The sequence below is a fragment of the Mus pahari genome, chromosome 18 (genome assembly GCF_900095145.1).
Source record: "Mus pahari chromosome 18, PAHARI_EIJ_v1.1, whole genome shotgun sequence".
Classification (NCBI taxonomy): domain Eukaryota; kingdom Metazoa; phylum Chordata; class Mammalia; order Rodentia; family Muridae; genus Mus; species Mus pahari.
Genome location: NC_034607.1, coordinates 14,266,855 through 14,280,140, shown reverse-complemented (window position 1 = coordinate 14,280,140; position 13,286 = coordinate 14,266,855). Strand labels below are relative to the sequence as shown.

The following is a 13,286-nucleotide window of genomic DNA, read 5'->3' as shown; positions in this document are numbered from 1 at the left end:
ATTAAAGGCGTGCGCCACCACGCCCGGCAGAATCGTCCAATCTTTTTGTTGTGTTTCTTCTTGTTGTACGTGCATGTGTTCATGTATGTGCACTTGTGTAATCGCACATATGTGATAAAACTGCCTGAGGAGATTCAACACAAGTTTTCCCACCTCAGTTAGGGATCCCAGGACAGACCAAAACATAAACACCAGCCTGGTCTACAGAGTGAGTTCCAGGACAGCCAGGGCTATACCGAGAAACCCTGTCTCAGAAAAACTGAAAACAAACAAACAAAACTCATAAACACCAGCTAAGTCCATCTTGATGAACCAATGAGCTTTATTGGGGTTAATTTTAGAAATGTGGGTGAGGGGTCACTCACAGGAGCAGAGACGACTCAAAGACAGCTGCATTAGCAAAGCCCACCCCAGTGTGGGTGACAGCTCACAGAGCTAGGAAGCTGGAGCACACTGCATAGCCTGCAAGCAGCTCAACTGTTGAACAGTGTCCTTTCCAGGTGCCTCCTCTGGTCTATAACCCTCTACCAGACATCTGATCTGGTCTGGGAGTCTTCTTTGCAGGTTGGCTTCACTTCTGAGCTTTTACTGCTTACTCTGATAGGAAGGGGCCCAGTGAATCTAGTCAGTTTCAGGGACTTCCTGAAGCTATTATGAGTGCGTGCCTTCCTGCTTAATGAATTTCCTGCAGAATGGAATGTTTTAATCTGGGAGGAAACCATTAGAAAATACAGGCTTCTCTAGGCATGGTGAAACAAGCCTTTTATCCCAGCACTCAAAAGGCAGCAGATCTCTGTGAGTTCAAGACCAACCTGGTCTACAAATTGAGTCCACTACAGCCAGGGCTTGTTACACAGAGAAACAAACCAAAACCCCAAAAGGTTTCCTTTGAAATTGCTCTCTACATTATCTTTTTGAAGTAAGGCTTCTCACTATTGTTAGCATCAGGACCTCTGGAAACCTGTGACATCATGTAGGCGGGACCTACAGACCTGTTGCCAAGACAACAGCCCAGAATCGATTTGGCTCACCTCCCACCTTTACCTATGTTATGTCATTATCCATATATATAAGCAGAACGCCCCTCCCTCCTTCTCTTCCCCTCTCCCTTTCTGCCACCGCATCCCCCCCCCCCATAGACCTCTTACACTTGGAACTCTTTTGGCCTAGCGTGCTGTGTTCAGATGTGAGCTGCTATTCTAACACACCAACTATAACCTAGAATTAACTGATTCGGCTAGACTGGCTGACCAGCAAAGCAGAGGAATCCTTTTGTGCATGCCCTCATCCATGCAGGGATTGTGGATGCTTGGCCACGCCCAGGTCCTTCACGAAGATGCTGGAGGTGGCCTCAAGGAGATGCAGCTCAGGCTCTTATGCTCCTGCAGCAACCGCTGCTGTTCACGATGGCCATGGTATTTTCACAGACTGCCCTTTCTTCTTTCTCAGTTTCTTGAGGGTTGGTCTTGAACTCACTGTGGAGCCTGATCCTTCTGCTTCCAACTCTTCAAGTACTGGGTTTGTTTTGTTTTGTTTTTTGAGACAGGGTTTTTCCGTATACCCCTGGATGACTTTGAACTTATAACAATCCCACCTCAGAGTTTGAGAATCAGAGATGTGCAGCATCATGCCTGGCTACATTGATGCTTACAGACACATTTACTGGGGATTTAACCTAGGGCCTCACACATGCCTGGCAAGCGCTGAGCTCCAATCCCAGTCCCTCCTTTTACACTGCAAAACTGCATGCAAATAGGAGGTACTGTAATCCTAGCACTTGAGAGGCTGGGGAGAGGTGATTTCAGGTTCAGTGACAGCCAGAAGTACATAGCAAGACCCTGTGGCAAGAACAACAAAAGAGAAGGCCCTGGGGACTTGGATTCACAAAGAGAAAAACAAGCAAACAAACAAAAAAACAAAAAACCCAGCCGGGCGTGGTGGCGCACGCCTTTAATCTCAGCACTTGGGAGGCAGAGACAGGCGGATTTCTGAGTTCGAGGCCAGCCTGGTCTACAGAGTGAGTTCCAGGACAGCCAGGGCTACACAGAGAAACCCTGTCTTGAAAAAACGAAAAAAAAAAAAAATCCCACTTGCAGCCTAACTTTATATGTCTCTGTCCCCTGCTTCCTAGAGGAGCCAAGGATGCAGGTCTAAAGAGCCTCCACAGTCAGAGGCAAGTTTATGCCCCAGGACTATGGTGTATCCTGAGGCTTTGGGTATGGGCAAGGACATCTGTTGATCAGTCCCATCAGAGGACAACTGCCTCAGTTACACTCATACAGATATGAATATCCACCAGCGAATAAACACGTTTTCATCCCCGTGCAAACAATAGTAGAAATGCAGCCCCACTATGTGCTGCCCTCCACTCATTGTTAGTCATCAGGCAAAATGCAACTTCTGTGTGAGAGCCAGGGTCCTCTATGAGCTGTCCTTACCCGTGCTCACTCTCGAAGACTCTCTAAGCTCCTAGTTATCTTAAGCTTCCCTGGCAGAGATCATCTGACACCTCCTAGTTGCAAAATCAAGGTGTTCTATTCAGCGTTTAGCAGACTCTACCTGCCTCTGGCCATTGTGACACCAGTTCCCTCTAACCATCTTTCATCATTTACGAGTCACCCTCAACTCATCCTTTCCCTGATACTGTCTCCTCAAATCCAGTGACTCACCGAATCCTGTTGGCTGTACACATCTCCGGAGCCTACCCGCTCTTCTTCATTCCGGTTTTTAAAGTCACTCACGTGCATGTATGTGTCTGAGCCTGTGTATGCCACCTGCATGCAGGTGCCCACGGAGGCCAGAGGAGGGCGTCAGATCCCCGGAGCTGATGTGGGTGCTGGGAGCCTAGTTCAGGTCCTCTGGAAGAGCAGCAAGTACTCTTAACTCCTAAGCCTTGTTGTCTCTTTCCCATTCTGTTGTTGAAGTTTTAAAATTAGGTGTGTGTGTATGTATGTGTGCATATGTCTGTGTGTCAGATCCCTTAAGGCTGGAGTTACAGGCAATTGTGAAGCAGCTAATGTGGGTGCTGGGAACTGAACTCCCGGGTCTTTTGGAAGAGCACTATCTTCCCTGCCCCCATCTTTCCCATTATTGGGGTTACTGCTCTTTGTGTAAGGACGATTGACTATTGTTTGGTTATCCAAGGCCTCTTACCTGGGGAACAAACAGCCACAGGCTTATTTGTAACTTTTTAGTTCTGAGAGTTTTTTCTTTGTTGTTGTGGTGGCAGTAGGTTTTTTTGTTTTTGTTTTGGTCTTTGTTTTTTGTTTTCTTTTAAGAGGTTCTTATTTTGTAGTCCAAACTGGTCTGCAACTGGCTATAGCTAAGGCTGGTCTGTAACTCCTGATCACCCTGCCTCTACCTTCCAAGAGCTGGGGTTTCAGCAGCAAACCATCACACCCAGCTGGCAGATTTATTTTTGATGGACCTCTTCCAGTTTTTTAATCTATTGGCTACTAGGATAACTAAAATATATTCCTCCATGTCACTCTGAGGTTTGTGTAATTTATGTGATTGTATTTTAATCACCTCTTAACACGAGTCTGTGAACCTCATTAGAGTGGGAACTACCTGAGGGCAAGAACCCAGTCTTACCCACTTGAACATTAGCTTGGGCGCGGCGGCGTTGGCTCAGGTGGGGAACGATGAGGCTGCTTTTCCATTTCATTCTCAGTGGTTCAAAACGCAGCTGTTTTACCGATCTCAGCACCCTTCCAGTAGCTATAGGGACCCATGTCTTGAAGCTGCAGCAAACCAGGATTTCTTATTTTATTTCAGTCCGGTTCCACCGCTCATAGGCTTCCCCCTCTGCTCCTCTGCAACTGTGATCTAGGACAGACTTGAATGCCCGGGAGTACCCTTGGGAGTCTTCTCTATCAATTTCACGTGTGCAATTTGAGCTACTTTAAATTCCTGTAAAGAAAGGTGCCTTTTTCGTGTTAGGGCCTTTTTCCTCCAGTCCGTACGAAGCAGGGCAGGTAGAAGAGCAGGGGAAACCGTGAGAGCCACTTCTGGAGGGAAGGAGCAGAGCTCAAAGGACTGAAGAATAGCAGAGGACGACGCACAAGGCGACGCCGGAGAACAGATCTGCCAGCCAAGCTCGGGTTTCCCCATGGCTCCGCCTCCTCCACGAAGCCCGACCCTTTTCAGGGCGGGACCTTCCACTCCAGCCAATTCTGGGAGCCGAACCCTGGCGGTTTGTACTCTTTCTTTCCAATGAGAAAAAAGGGAAGCTGCTTGGCTCCAATGACCAATCCGAGGAGGCGGCGCCTGGTTGTCAGGCAGGTTTGTAAGAGTTCGGGCCAATTGGAAGCGCAGCCACGGCTCGGCCCGGGCGCAGCGCGCAGGCGGTGGCGAAGAGACGCCGAGCGGGCCGAGTGTGGCCGAGCAGAGCCGGAGCCGGAGCGGGGCCGCAGGAGCCGGGCCGGGTGTGGACCGGCCGAGATGCCCTATAAACTGAAGAAGGATAAGGTGAGCGTGGCCTTTCCCCTCGCGCCTCCGCCGCCGGGCCTGCGCGCAGCTCTGGGAGGGGCCCGAGGCAGGCCCGGGACAGCCTCAGACTGACCCTCTGGTCCGGCCCCCCGCAGCACTCCCGCGGCCAGCCCCAGGGCCGCGCGGCTGGCAGCACCCCCAGCCCGTGCAGCAGCTGGGACAGCTCTCTGTCTTTGCCCGGACAGATTTTCCCCCCACCTCTCCCTCTTCCCTTCCTCTTTGCTCCTACCTCCGGCCCCCTCCAGATCTGCTCCACTCCCAGCTCACTCCCTTGCTTTATCTCCCCGCCTTTCTCTGTCCCCGATCCCCCACGGTTTGGGACAGTCCTCATTTAAGACCGCATCTCCCTCCAGTACTCCCCCCCAACCCCCGCCCTGAGCAGCCCCTTCCTTCTTCTCCTCACCAGCTTAAAAGACGGCCTCTCCACAGTTCTGTACCGTCCCTTCTTCCCCCCCCCCCCCACGACAAGCCCCTGACCTAGAACCGCTCTGCTTTCTCTCTCCTCCGCCCAAATCTGGCCTAGGCCCCTCCCTCGAGTCTTCCTTTACACACAAACTTGTAAGCCAGGACCGACCGAGCCCTTCCTTCTGTTGATGGAACCCCAGAACGTCGGTGCTGGAAGGGAGCTTTGGAGCACATGCAGACTAGTATGCTAGTGGCACAGATGAGGAGACTGAGGCTGGGTCAGGGGAAAGGGACTTGTCCAAGGTCACACATCCTGCTGGAGGCCCAGCTGCAATCTCAGGTCTCCCGACCTGGAGGGCTCTTCTGTGCAAGTGCCTGACTGGCATCAGCTGGCTTCCATGTTCACCCTAGACAGGACGCGGTTTCTCATCTGAAGAGGCTCCTCCCCGCATGCCTTAGGATAACCTTTGCATTTCCTTTCTTGCACCAGGACAGGGCTTCTCCCTTTCTTGGGACATATTAAGGCAGAAATCTGGCCTGTTCTGTTTAGTTCTCTTCTCATCCTGCAGTCCAGTACACTTGGTTTCTTTATTATTTGCAGTGACAGAGATCAGACCCAGGGTCTTGAGCATGCTAAGCATGTGCAGTACCATTGGGCTACACTCCCAGTCCCACAGGCCATTTCTTGATGTTACCTTCTGTTATCATCTTCTGCCCCAAACCACCCTCACCTGCCCCTGCCTTTCCCTTTGTTTGCCGCTCTTGCTTGATCTGTGGTTCTTCCGAAGCAGACTTAGCTGGGGAGGCTGGAACTGGTCTTCAGCCTCCCCGGCTTTCCGGCTGAAGTCCCTTTTGCGTTGGGCTGGCTCTGGCCTGTTCTCGTGGTCCACTCTCCTGAGGACCCCAGAGGTGAATCGCCTTCATTTTAACCCCCGATGAATGCTGGGCTACCATCTCTAACCATATCAATCAAACTCTTTATCCTGGGACGGTTGTGTGTTTACCAGGTGGCTCTGCTTCTGGGCTGTCACCGTAACTTCTCGGTCTGAGAGTTAGATAGAGCACAGGATGGGGCTGGTGGTGAGCCGGGCAGTGTTGTGTGCTCTACCCGGGTCTTGTCCGTGGGGAGTGGGCTTGCCAGTGGGTGCCATCCAGCAATAGAAACAGCGCATTCAAGATAGCTAAGCTGGGGACTGAGGGCTGTGGAGTTCAGAGGAAGGAGTGAGCTCCTTAAGCATCTGTAGTTTCCAGTCTGTGGGCCAGATCCTGTCCCATCTGCCTGGCTGATTGGGAATTAGAGGGGACATTCTTAGACTTCCTCAGGCTGTGAGTGCTTTGCTTGAGAAAGGGCACAGGAAGGACCGGGATGCGTGTGGAGGCAGCCAGGGAGGCCTTTATGAGAGCTAATCTTCTGCACTGGATTTTGGGCTGCGTTTGGCCTCCTTCAGGTTCTGAGGGGGAAGAGAGATGACAGTGTGACTGAGGTGTACCAGGACGGAGGCACGAAGACAGGTGGGTGGAGGCCCTTTGTTGCTCATCTGTCACCTGTCCCCTTTCTCCTCGCCATCCTTCACTGCTTCCTTGGGGAAATCTTTCCTGGGCCCTCACTTGGACTCACTTACAGACTTTGTGTCTTCGGCCTTGGGTGGGAACAAATTGTGGACACGTTTTGTCCTCCTTGGGGTATTAATGAAACTATGTGCAGGTTTGGCATGTCCCTTACACATAGTAGGTGCTTCGTAGGCTGGTGCTGAGTCAGTCTTTGGTGAGATGAGCATCCTTCCCTTTTGAGATTGGATTTAGGTCTTTTTAAAAAAGTGTCCCTGCATGAGGTACCCTCCCACTTTCCTGTTCGTCTTAGCAGTATCAACGGCATTTGGATTTTCTGTACCAGACACTAGGCTGAGGGAAGTGGGTCCTATCATGGTTTTTGTTTAATAGGTGAGGAAGAAGAGGCACAGAGAGGCTCCTCACCTCCCCACTCGCACATAAGTAGTAAGCGCCAAGCTTAAAACACAGTGCCGGCTCGAGAGCCCAGTGCCTCCCGTCATGCGACAGCTGGGCCAGGCCACAGCGCGTGTGTTTCACCTGTTCTTCAGAAGACAAGGAGCGAGGCTTGTGGGCCCTGTTCCCCTGTACCCACTCACACCCCCACACCAAGGCAGCTGAACCTCTCAGGCACATTCCCTGAGAGATGAGTACCATGAGGTGGGTGGAGGGTACCAGAAGCTTAGGCGGCTCATGTTCAAGCAGAGACCAGCCGTGAGTGGCAGTGGGTCAGCTTTGTTGGAGGTCCCATGTCTGTGGTGTGCTGTCAGTCACTTTAATGCTGGGTCCTGTCCTGACTGCATTTTTTTTTTTTTCCTTTCCCTCTCTACCACTTGCTGAGAGCAACTGACAGGAGTCATTATGGCCATCCTGGTCAGTAAACAGTGGGAGAGTGCTCAGCCCAGAGGAGCCCCTTCCTCCTTAGGCAGAGCTTCGAGCTGCTCCCCATCCGGGAATGATTTTCCCTCCCCACCCCCAGAAAGCCTTCTCCCCTGCTCCAGCCCACACAGAACTCTTCTCCCTGAGATCAGCTTGCCCCCATAGTCAAACCATTTGATTTAACACTTCTTCCTGAAGGGGCTTGGCTGCTGTTGAATTGCAGACTCTCAGAGCTGGAAGTGATTTCTAAGGCCCTCCAATCCAGCTCTCATCTAAGGCTTGAATCCCTTTGCAGCACGCCTTAGGGGAGGCCATCCAGCCGCTGCTCAGATGCTCAGGATTGGGAGCTCAGCCTCATGGGGCGGTCTGTTTCCACGCAACCACACCGTGAGAAAAATCCATCCTTGCTGGCCTCAGTCTGTCCTATGGATGTCAGCCCGTTTCTCTCATGCCTCTGAGTTGTGTCTCTGCAGCACACGCAGCCCTTCCTCTGTTGTCTAAGCTTCATCTTGATCCCCCCACCCCCCTTCTCCTGCTCTTCCCTTCTATTGTTAACATCCCGGTTTCTACAGCTGTTGCATCTCAGGCTGAGCTTTTACACTGCTAGAATGGGCTGCCTTTCCCTTTAAGAAACTAGAATTTCTTAGTGCCCCTTCCATGGGCACGTGCTCACGACTAAACCAAACTCTAGCTTGGTACCATCAAGCCATGCACTCCTCACAGGTCTGTCGCCTGGCTGGCTGGTCCCACGACCTGCAGCCTGCACAGCATTAATTGTATTGCACTTGCAGTCAGAGCTACAGCCTTAAGTCTCCCCATCCCGTCCCTGTGTGGTTGCTTTTGTTTTGGCCCAGAGCATGGGAAGAGATGCTGAACAAGCCAGGGCTCTGAGCCAGTTGCCAGGTTCCCAAGGGAACCTTTCGATTGGTGCTCACAGTTTAACAATTCAGGACTTCACCTCCATCTCTGTCCCGAGCTTGTTGCCTGAGGCTCTGAGCAGTTTTTTGGGTGGGACGATTCTGGACCGGTAGCATCCTGTTATATGCAACAGCACCCTCTTGGCTGGGTACTGTTTACGTCGCCTAAATAAATGCCCCCAAGTCTTGGGTGACCCTGAGGGTACAGAGGTGGTTTCTGCTCTGCTCTAGCGTGGAAGCCTTGGGCACCTCTGACCAATCCTGACAATCCATTGAGGAGACAGATGAAAGAATATTGTCATGCCTAATTGTGAACCTAAGCCCCCCGGGGGCCCGAGTCTCCTTGTGTGTCCCAGGGTTGGTACAGTAGAGTTTTCACTTATTTTTGTTGTTTTGAGACAGGGTTTCTCTATATAGCCCTGGTTGTTCAGTAACTCGCCCTGTAGACCAAGTGCTGGGATGAAAGGCGCGTGCCACCATGCTTAGCCAATACAGAAGGCTTTGGCTGATTCAGTTGGATGGTGCATAGTTAAAACAAAGACCTAGGAAGGACTGGAACGACTGCTCAGTGGTAGAGTGCTTGTCTGGAAAAGCAAGGTCCTTAGTTTGATCCTCAGTTCAAAAAAACAAACAGAAAACAAAACAAAACAAAAACCCAAAACCAAAAACAAAACAAAAAAAAAAACAACAAGAAAAACCCAACAACAAAAAGATTTAAGAGGTTCAGGCTAGGCCTGTCCTTTCTCTTGGCCTCTACTAACCCTAACTCCATCTTCCCCCAGCAGGAACCCCCTAAGCTTGCCAAAGGCACAGCCAAGCCCAGCAGCTCAAGCAAGGATGGTGGAGGGGAGAACACAGATGAGGTAAAGATGTCCACATGGCCCTGTTGTCCACACTGATGCTAGGCTGCAGCTCCCTGGTGGCTGTGGGGAACGGTCTGAGGGGGACAGCAGATATCAACTGCTCTTGAGCAGGGTTTGGCTGGTGTAGAACAAATATGTGTTCTGATTCTTTTATATTTCTTAGATTCCCCTGGAAGTTGTTTTTCACTGGAAGTTGTTGTCACTTTCAATGTTGATGACTCCTTTTTCCATGGCTAGGGGTATGGCCAGTAGTGGAGGCCATAGTATACTTAAGGCCTTGGGCCTTTCCAGTGTGTGCATGTCTGTGTAATGCACACACGTGTGCACGTGAACACATAGTCTTCTCTCAATGTGGGGTCTGCTTATGCATGCCTCTGAACTCCTCATTTGAGAAGCTGAGGATCACGAGTTTGAGTTAGCCGGTGTTCTACAGCAAGACCCTGACTCAATAAGGTGGTGGTGGTTGGAGGGGGTGGGGGAATGGAGGGGTGGTGCTGGGAGGTTTGTGGTCCTGGCCAAAGGGGAAAAGTCTACAGTGCCTTGTGGGATGACAAGTCACTTTGATATGGATCTGGGTGGGGCAGGGGCTTGGGCGTGGCTAGTGTCCCTGTGTTGGGCAGGGCTGGGGCCACTGCTTCTGGTCTCCTTGTGACCAAAGGACAGTCTTGAACAGAGGTCAGCACAGCTCAGCAGTCTGGAGCTATAAAGCAATAAACAGGCAAACAAGACAGCTGGAGAGCAGAGGGTCTTGGGGAAGTTCCGGGATGTGGTCTAACATCTGGGGTATGGTCCCTGGGATGCTGTGTCTGCTGGACAGCCTGTGAATGTGTGGGAGCTGCTGCCACACCTCTGCTCTCTCCTGCTCAGGAAGCAGAAGTCTTGGATACAGGCTGGTCTTGTGCCTTCTTTGAGAAAGGAGCCTGATTGACCAGTGTTTGGGGATAACTATGGATTTAGATTTTTTTTCCCAGGCTACTTGTTCCTGACCTCTCTAAAGAGATATAAGTAATATTTACATTGGTGACCACTGTTTTAGTACTTGCAATGTAATCCGAAGAAACAGGCTAGGTTTCTTGCCGGATTTTCGGACCCCGGCAGTTAAAAACCATAACCGAGTAATGAAGACTATAGCATAGAAAGGGTATGCTCGAATAGTGATCTGCGGTCTCTACTGGTCTATCCCCAGACGCTGTAACCATGTGGTCCCATCATGGTCTTTCTGCCAGGTGTGAACTGAGCAGAAGAGCTGGATGGTGTGTGTGACTTCTGGCTCACACCTGTGCACTGTGTGGGTCACAGCAAATGTGTCTGACACACACCCTCAGGGCTCACTCTCCCTTTCAGAGGTGACTCACTGAGAAAGCAGTTGAGAGTTAGTGACCAGTATTAAACAGCAAGCAGGGAGGGTAGAACAGTGGTGCATGCTCTTAATCTCAGCACTTAGGTAGACAGAGGGAGCTCTGAGTTCGAGGCCAGCCTGGGGAGTTCCTGGACAGCCACCATTCTTAGGAAGAGAAACTCTTGTCTTGAAAACCAAGATTAGAACAAACCTAACAAGAACAACAAAACCCAGTCAGAGAGACCGAGACCCAGGCTTTAACAGGCCTTCCCCACGCACTGCCTCCCAGTCTTGTAGTTTCTAGGCACACTGGTTATCATCTGCTGAGAGTAGCCTGCCTTGATCATTTGCCAAAGTCCCCGGGGCATGGTCAGGGCCCTGTGAGCTGCTGTTCTGCCTCTCAGTTCCTTGGTTGTACTTCACAACTGCTGTTAAACGGTTTCTGGTGAACTCCCTGCGTTGGTGTTGGAGCTTCAGGAGAGTCCTACCTGTGTGGCACAGGATGGGTGCCACATCCGAATGTGTGGAGCTAGGGAGGGAGGGAATGGGTGGGGTTCCCTCACTTAGTAGTGGGGAACGCAGGCGTGGTGAGGTCGAGAGCACTCAGCGCCTCACCACTGGGCTCCCCCAGGTCTTCCTGAGGGCTCTGCTCAGATAAGTGGTCTTGTCTTAGTTGCTCTAGAAAAGGAGAGGGTGAAGTTTACCGTGGATCCTGTTTTATGGAACGCCTTCCAGGGCTTGCATACACGGGGCGGCTGCAGGAGCTTACTTCCTGAGTGTTCACGAAGTGCTCATGGCTCATGGACTCAGATGCTGAGAAAACTGGGGGCCAGCTTATGCAACTGTGGTCTTTTTAAAATTATTTTACTATTTTTATGTGTATATATGGATGTTTTGCCTACATGTATGTCTGTATACCATGAATAAGCATGCCTGGCATCTGTGGAGGTCAGAAGAGAGGGGCATTGAATCCCCTAACAGGAGTTAGAGGTGGTTGTGACAGCCATGTGGGTGCTAGGAACCAAACCTGAGTCAGCTAGTGCTCTTAACTGCCGAGCTGTCTCTCCATCCCCAGCCAAGGGTGTAAAATACTATCTCTCATAGCTCTCTCTTGCCCTTTTTCCTAGTGTAGAATTCTGAGCTCCTCAGGCCAAAGTCACTATGTCAAGCACTTGCTGTAAGTGTTATTCAATTAATCCTGATAATTAGAGCAGGGAACATTTATTCTCATTGAGCAGTTATTTTGTATCAGTTTTCCAAGGCAGCCAAAGCAGGTCACTACATACCAGGTGGCCGGGGACAGGGGAAATCAATCCTCTTACAGTTAGGGAGGCTAGGGGTCTGTCAGGTGTAGCATAAAAGACATGCCTTGAGGTCCTGTGTGTGTGTGTGCGTGTGTGTGTGTGTGTGTGTGTATGTATTTGGATGTGTACACTGTAGTGTGTGTGTGTGTATTTGGATGTGTACACTGTGTGAGTGTATTTGGATGTGTACACTGTGTGTGTCTCTATTGGATGTGTACACTGTGTGTGTGTGTTTGGGTGTGTACACTGTGTGTGCAGGTTACCTGCAGAGTCCAGAAGGTGTCATATCCCCAGTTGGACTTACAAACTATTGTGAGCTACTTGACATGGGTTCTGGGAACCGAATTCAGGTTCCTCTGCAAGAGCATTGCCCCAGCTTCTGAGGTCCTTTTATTTAGAATTAAATCATTTGGATGGGGCCAAGTGGTGGTGGCGCATGCCTTTAATCCTAGCACTTGGGAGGCAGAGGCAGGCAGATTTCTGAGTTCAAGGCTATCCTGGTCTACAGAGTGAGTTAGTGCCAGGACAGCCAGGGCTACACAGAGAAACCCGACTTCGGAAAACCAAAAAATAGAAAAAGAAAAACAAAACAAACACATACATTTGGGATGGAATGTGGTAGTGCTCACTTTAATCCTTGTACTTGGGGAGTTAGAGGCTGTTCTGGTTCATTTGTGAGACTGCATCTCATTTTTTTTTTTTGAACCCCCTACATTTATTTATTTGTTTACTTAGTGCATGTGTGAGTGTGCCGTGATACACTGGTGGAGGTCAGGGGACAACTTTGGAAGTCAGTTCTCTCCACCCACCATGTGGGACTCAGGGATTAAACTCAGGTCACCCAGGCCCTGTGGCATGGTACACTGAACTGTCTTACTGGTCTCTTTTGTTTGAATGTTTTAATTTTTATGTATGTGTGTGTGGTGTGTGCATGTATGTACATGCGTTCACATGTGTGGAGGAGCATGGGTGTGGTGTGCATGTCTGTGTAGAAGCCTGAGGCTGACATCAGGTGCCCTCCTCAGTTGCTGCAATCTTACTTTTGATGTCGTCCTCATTCTCTGTGTTCTCTCTGAACCTAGAGCTGGCCATTTTGAAGCTCGTCAGACTAGCCGGTTTGCTCCAGGTCAGCCTGTGAACCAGCAGCCCTTTCACAGGGTCCCTTAGCAGCTGTCCTGCATAGCAGACATGTACATGACAACTCAGAACCGTAGCACAATTACAGTTGTGAAATAGCAGCAAAACAACTTTATGGTTGAGGGTCAGCCTCACGTGAGGCCTGTGGTGAAGGGTAGCAGGGTTGGGAAGGAGGGGCCCTGGCCTGAGGCCCCCTCCTTCTGGCCCCTGGGGATTACAGGAGTGCCTCCATGCCCACCTGGCTTAGGTGGGTCCTGGGCATCCAGAACTGTTTTCTGCGATTACGTAGTGAGCTCCATCTGCCTGTCCAGTCCTGAGGATTAGGGAAAGGTTGGTCTCTTCTCTCCGCTGGCTTTCCGCAGTCTGTGGCTCTCCTTGTTTTCTTTTTTTTCTTTTTTTTTTT

General features: G+C 50.6%; 1 protein-coding gene across 2 annotated transcripts in view; it reads left to right on the top strand.

Annotated features, from left to right (window-relative positions):
* The first annotated feature begins 4,276 nt into the window (after positions 1-4,276).
* Ppp2r5d (protein phosphatase 2 regulatory subunit B'delta) overlaps positions 4,277-13,286 on the top strand; it is a 23,427-nt gene continuing 14,417 nt past the window's right edge. Inside the window, exons 1-2 of one of the 2 annotated variants that reach the window (XM_021218008.2) lie at positions 4,277-4,470; positions 9,023-9,103. In XM_021218008.2, the coding sequence (XP_021073667.1) occupies positions 4,444-4,470; positions 9,023-9,103 (108 nt within the window). In that variant the 5' untranslated portion in view covers positions 4,277-4,443. The remainder of the gene's footprint in view (positions 4,471-9,022; positions 9,104-13,286) is intronic. The other variant, XM_021218009.2, reaches the window with a different exon arrangement.